This window comes from Camponotus floridanus, unplaced genomic scaffold (assembly GCF_003227725.1).
Source record: "Camponotus floridanus strain SB8 unplaced genomic scaffold, Cflo_v7.5 scaffold178, whole genome shotgun sequence".
Lineage (NCBI taxonomy): Eukaryota > Metazoa > Arthropoda > Insecta > Hymenoptera > Formicidae > Camponotus > Camponotus floridanus.
In genome coordinates, this window is record NW_020229301.1 from 24,387 (window position 1) to 30,876 (window position 6,490).

Consider the following 6,490-nt stretch of genomic DNA (forward strand, 5'->3'; position numbering starts at 1 on the left):
CGTGACCTTGAGTTTGACCTTGAGCTTGACCTTCAAGATTATTTGAAGGTCAAAGTGTTTTTTTTTAATGGGAACCCCTAATTTTTGATTGTATATTCTTATAGCTGACCTCGAGAGCTTTCCAAAACACTATAATAAAATATTTTTTCCTCAAGCATTTATCGAGTTATGAGGCTTCAAATCATTTCTTAATTTTACATAAACCGTAAAATATCTTGTAAATATTCACTTTTCGATTATTTTACCTTAATACTTTTATGTACAAAATAATGAGAGGAATCAATTGGTGTAAAGAAAACATACAGTTGTTTTTAAGAAAAAATATGTAATTGTTAATTGCAAATTACATATTTTTTCTTCGGAACAATTATGTGTTTTTTTTTAGACCAATTGATTCCTCTCATTATTTTGTACATAAAAGTATTAAGGTAAAATAATCGAAAAGTGAATATTTTACAAGATATTTTACGGTTTATGTAAAATTAAGAAATGATTTGAAGCCTCATAACTCGATAAATGCTTGAGGGAAAAATATTTTATTATAGTGTTTTGGAAAGCTCTCGAGGTCAGCTATAAGAATATACAATCAAAAGTAGGGGTTCCCATTTAAAAAAAACACCTTTGACCTTCAAATAACCTTGAAGGTCAAGCTCAAGGTCAAACTCAAGGTCACGAGATAAAAGCTCGGAGTAAGCCCTACAACTTTTTGTCGGAAAAGTTTCTTTGTCCGAACCCTTACTTTTCGAGTTATTCCCCCGTACCGGGACTTTTTGAACACCCTGTATATATATATATAAGTATATAAGTAATAGTATAAGTATATATATTAAATAAAGAAAGTACAAAGTACACAGTACAAATGTAAGTACAAAATATAAATACAAAGAAAGAATCATATCTTAGAAGTGAAGAATATTATGTTTAATTATAAATATATGTTTTTAATATTTTTCCTAGATTTAGTATATTTTTCAGAGATTATTAAAATATAATATGTGTCAAATTTCTCTAAAATATATATTTTTCATCTCCACATTATGTTCTCTTTATTTTTTATATTCTTCCTATCTGTTTTAAATATCATATTTCATATTGCGATATCAATAACGTAATCCAGGTGCTACTAACAATAAATTAATGATTAATAAATTAATGATTAATAAATTAATGATTTATAAACAATTAAAAAATAAATTAAATTAAAATAAAGTAAAAAATATTTAACAATATTCATGTATATTTTATTTAAATACAATTATAACTCAATTACATATATATATATATATATATATATAATATATATAAAAGATATATATATATATATATATATATATATATATATGAATTCATTACTATAGTTGCTTTCCATTTTCACACAAGTGATACTGAGTCTAAATTATGTGAGTATGTTATACTCAGATAATGACGTCATCGTTAACTTGCATAAATGTTTGATATGATTTAAGGTTCCAAACAGGACCATAGAGGTAAAGGAGAGAGTATTAGGCTTTACTATGGGTAAGGGGACTGAAGCTTTAGTGAGGAAGAAGGGTAAGCCTTCAGCCATCTTGATAGGCGACATTAGTGCTGCCATCTATTATTACTTTGACGTATTACATATCAGTTTTTATATATTAGAAACACAGAAGTATGAAATGTATATATATTATTTATAATATATTTATTTTCCTGCAAATAAAATTAATTTATTATAATAATGTCTTTTACTTATAGTAATATCTGTAGTTTTTCCAATATAAAAATAACGAGTTTTAACATATTTTAATGTTATACTTTTTACTAATTGCACTCTATGACAAGTTAAAGCATTTTGATCATTTAAATGAGCAATCAAGTCTGTAAATATATTATTTATATTTAAATTACGTAGCACGCAATATGCAATATAATTGGCATTATATGTATCAGAGATAATAGTACGCTGTTCTTTAGTATAAAAACGGATAACTTTTTCTGTTTCTTTACAAATATTTACAACGCTTTGTGAGGGATAAAATAAATGAACCTCTATCTTTTAAACGGATTAAAGTGCCCGTTTTGCTATTATCTATTAAAGATTGAACGCATATTTCACAAATAATATGTTTTGTTAAATATTTTACAATAAAACCTGCTATATAAATTATAATTTCTCGGGAATATTCGGATAAGGAAAGATTGTTAACAGATAACATATATGGATGATCAATCTCAAGTACTGTATTATTTGTATTTATTTTTTTATACTCGCACTCATAATCAATTATACGACTAATAGATGACGTTATGTTTATTATTTCCTCTGGTTTTGATGCTGTTAAGATTGGTACATGTGCAAGTTCAATGCAATTTCCTGTTGTGGCACTTTTAATTTGCGCCCTTACAAGTATTCTTTTAAACGCCGTCTTAAATAATCTAGCATTTGGATTATTATTTTGCCTTCCAAATGCTCTAATGCATCCAAAAAATAACTCAAGATGATCTTGACTCAGTTGATATAATGATATATACGGAAGAAGCGATTTATTTTGGCAAACATTCGGATACAACACTTTCAAATTTTCTATATTAATCAAAAATCCTAAAAAACCCGTTTTTCTATTGGAATTTACTAACAACTGTCCATCTTCCAATCTTAAAGTTAATAAATATTGCTTACAATCTTCTAGTTATAAAATTTTCTAGTTATAAAATTTCTAGTTATAAAATTTGTCTCAAGTTTCTAGAATTAAATATATCAAATAAGTCGTTTATCATGTTAAGATATTCTTCTGTTGCTTCTGTATCAGTAAACTTATCTAATTGTAACACAGTTCTAAGAGCGTTTGCAACAGATGCACTGCATACCTGAGTAGCAAAACGTACATTCATTTTCTTCTTATGGTACTGGTATATGTTGTTGCCGTAATTTATTGCCGAGATGTAAACCTTCATTTTGTTGAAGTTCGTGCAATGCAACAATGTGATCCCATTTAATCATCTGCCCTTTTGCTGTTAACAATACATTTATAATCACCCAAAGTATTCCTCAATAATTTTAACATATGACATGCATCTAAGAATATGTGGACTTTATAGCTTGAACTTGGATGCTCAAAATATCCTTGCATGCACTTAGGATTAGTAATATTGCACTTTAAAAGACGTATCATGCTCAAATTATTTGCAGCGCCGTCACATGTTAATGATTTTATGCATATTCCGGCATTATGTAAAAGTGATAAACATTGCATAACTAAATTTGCCTTTTGTTCTCCAGTTATACTGTTAATTAAAAAATATCCTACTGGTATCTTCCACATTTCGTTTACACCTACAACTAAAAATACTAATGCCTCCTTTGCAATACTGTGCTCCTCACTAGCAATATTATCTCCCATATCACATTTTCCACAAAATTTTTGACCATCAAACTCTATTTGTTATCGTATTGCCATTTCATCCATTATTAAAGCACTAAATAACGAGCGATCTGTTTTGCTCACTCGTTCTTTGATAAATGCTAAAGCTTCTTTATTAAAGCCTGGTTCCCCATTAACAGAACAATGCCATTTATACAATGTTTTTGGATGTGGCAGACACGAGTTGAAAGTTTCTCTAACAAAGGAATATGCTCGAGGTGAATAATAGTGTAATGTCAGAGCAAATGTATGCAATTCAGGCGAATACTTTTGACTTAGTGATTTTCCTTTTGACTTATACACTACACGTTTTAATAAATGTGCATTCCCAATGCTAATACCTTTCAAATTGTACAGTTGCTCTTCTTCTAAGAAATTTTTTTGTTTTATAGCTTCTAATATATTTTCCAGTGACACTATCTTTTTTTTCATGCGTCTTGTTTTTTGTGTTAGAGTTTTTATCCGCAGATTGTACTGTTCTTTCGTTCTTCTTAATTCTTCTCTTAACTGTTTTTTGTTGGGTGAATTATAAATTTTCCATGGAGACACTGAAGTATTGACACTCTTGATATTTTTGGAGATGATTGTGCAATTTCTTGTTTAAGATGCGTATCAGGAGTTATGAAAATTGACAATACATATTCTTTTTAGTCATATAACAACAATAAGATTTTCTCTCTTACAAAATATCAATATTTCAAGAAATATAATTATTATACAATATATTACTTTTAAGTTATAACATCTTACCAATGACATTATTGCTTCTTCTTTTTTTATTAACTGTTTCTTCACATATGAGCATTTCCATCTGTAAACATCAAATAAAAATTAATAATGCATGCGTAATAAGAATTCTGTTTTTCATTTTTCTACTTTGTTGTTAAGTAAACAGAAAAAATTAAATGTTTCAAACATGTAATATCAATGTACATTAAAAACATCAATATTTTGTGCTGCATCCATTTGTTCAGTAGATATATTGTCTGCTTGCAAGTTTAGAATTCCTCTTATGTGATCTTCATTGTTAGACAATAACTTTTCTGAAGTAACTGTACATTTTTTTGTATATATTTGCTCTATACATTTTATTGGAGATTTCCTCTGCATTGATAATGCTTGTGAAGGTAACTAAAAATATAGGTATAATGTTTTTTCAAATAGTATATTTTTTATATTATGTATCAAAGTTGATAAATCATAGCCGATATTTCTTTTCATTTTAAATCATAAAATGAAATAAAATGAAATACCTCAACAAAAATCAACTGAGCAGTGACAGATAGTGACAAGACAAACACACAGATAATGATACAATTTCAATATATCTTACATATGGGTTGGTATCAGCTTTTAATCTAATATAGCGTCGTGACGATTTATCGAAACTTTCTTCATGAAAATGCATTGAGCATATTACTGAATTTGATTTTATAGAATTCTCAGGCAACTGTAATATTTCACACCAATGCTTTCGTCTGTACGTATTTTTTGGAAACCTATTAAATATATTAAGAATTTTATTGTTTTCCAATATATATTACATCTTTAAACAATTGTTTATTATAACAAGTCTATGTTTCATTTGGTAAGATTTTTCGTAAATTCCATTATGCAAAGATCTTACATTATTATTGTTGTACTTACGTGTGAAAAGTTATCTTCTGCTTTTTTTCGAGTTCTTCTTGTTTATGTGATTTTCGGAAGGTTCTGTTATAACAAGTTTTCAAAATACACGATGGCATTTTCTTATGCACTTAATTTACTTGTATATCGTATTCTTCTTCTTCTTAGTTAATTTTACTTAGCACTCCTTCACACTATATTAAGTAGCAAATAGCTCTGCTCTGCATTAGATAGCAGCACTAATTTCGCGGAACAAGATGGCTGAAGGCTTACCCCTCTTCCCCACTTCGGCTTCAATTTCGCGGCTCTATACTCTTTCCTTTATCTCCATGGTTCAAATGCAACAACATCCCGCACCGGAGATACAACGGAAAAAGCTAAAACCGAACTTAGCCGATTTAGAAGGGATGGGGAAAATCAAGCGCACATCCACGCAACACGGGAATCCTTTTGTCAAATTCGATATAAAATCGAATGACACCAGGTTATGTCTCGATGACCGCGAGTTCAATAAACGCATGGCTAACGAGCATGACCAATCACCGACTATCAACAAGATATGTCGGTCAAATACGTTTTCGGAGATAGCTACGACGCGTGGTCCGTCGATACCTACGACGTCTGACCGGGCGGTATTTACGAAAATGCGGTCGGTATTTACGAAAGTGCGATCGGGCGGCATCTATGGAATCCGTGCGGCACCCCGCCGCGCCAGTCCGTCCTCGGCCACAGATTAATAGACAGATAGCCAATGACCTGGGTAAAAACTAGACCGCCATTTCTGTGCCACAGACTTTGCCCCTTACCGACACACTTTGCCCCTGGTTCGAGTCCGTGCTAAATTTCATTGACTTTACCAAAAGATTTTGCCCCTGGTGCGAGTCTAGGCTAAATTCCTTTTATTTTATCAACAGACTTTGCCCCTGGTGCGAATCCAGGCTAATCGATTATGAGATGAATGAGAGGTGAGAGATTTGGCTCCCGTTCGCATCCATTCACCAAAGATGGACAAAAAATTGTTATAAAATTAATATTACTTGATTGCTCGAATAATTAGTAATCAATTTAAAAAATTATTTATACTTGGATAATCAGTAATCAAAGTAAATAATTATTTGATTATTTGGATAATCAGTAATTAAAGTGAAAATTTCAGTAATCAAACTTAACAATTTTTCAATTATTCAGTAATTATATAAGATGAGATTATATCGAAATTTAATTTTTCGATATAACTTTTAAATGTGCATGAAGCATAACAAATTTGTTTGGATATTTCCAAGACTTTTAAAGTTGAAATTCTCAATTCTTTAATTAAATTTTGACATAACGCGCCTTACGTCCGTATGACTCACATAGCCCATTTATTTCTTAGTGCAATTTTTAGTTATTTAACTTCTTTATTTTTCATAAAGTTTACCTTTTCATTATCATCAAATATTTTTGGTACATATTTTCAAAAA

The 6,490-nt window shown here is 29.7% G+C and overlaps 1 protein-coding gene across 3 annotated transcripts; it reads right to left on the reverse strand.

The window, feature by feature from the left end:
• Nucleotides 1-3,002: 3,002 nt before the first annotated feature.
• On the reverse strand, nt 3,003-5,675 carry LOC105252426. Of its 3 annotated transcripts, none has more exons than XR_003122597.1 (6): nt 5,049-5,675; nt 4,735-4,900; nt 4,335-4,532; nt 4,152-4,212; nt 3,743-4,020; nt 3,003-3,264 (listed from the first exon to the last, which is right to left on the reverse strand). XR_003122597.1 is itself a non-coding variant. In XM_025407473.1 (5 exons), the coding sequence occupies exons 1-5, from the start codon at nt 5,144-5,146 to the stop codon at nt 3,905-3,907; spliced, it is 639 nt and encodes a 212-aa protein (XP_025263258.1). In that variant the 5' UTR covers nt 5,147-5,675; the 3' UTR covers nt 3,003-3,904. The 3 variants fall into 3 exon arrangements, 1 of the variants encoding a protein (XP_025263258.1); XR_003122596.1 differs by having other exon boundaries at nt 3,003-3,597; XM_025407473.1 differs by having other exon boundaries at nt 3,003-4,020.
• Between the last annotated feature and the right edge of the window lie 815 nt (nt 5,676-6,490).

Bases quoted from the DNA above. Each gene is read 5' to 3' on its own strand.
- LOC105252426 (XM_025407473.1), bottom strand. From the start codon at position 5,146: ATGCCATCGTGTATTTTGAAAACTTGTTATAACAGAACCTTCCGAAAA. The intron at 4,901-5,048 runs GTAAGTACAACA...TATATTTAATAG, and splicing joins CAGAAGATAACTTTTCACAC to GTTTCCAAAAAATACGTACA. The intron at 4,533-4,734 runs GTAAGATATATT...CTATATTTTTAG, and splicing joins AAGCTGATACCAACCCATAT to TTACCTTCACAAGCATTATC.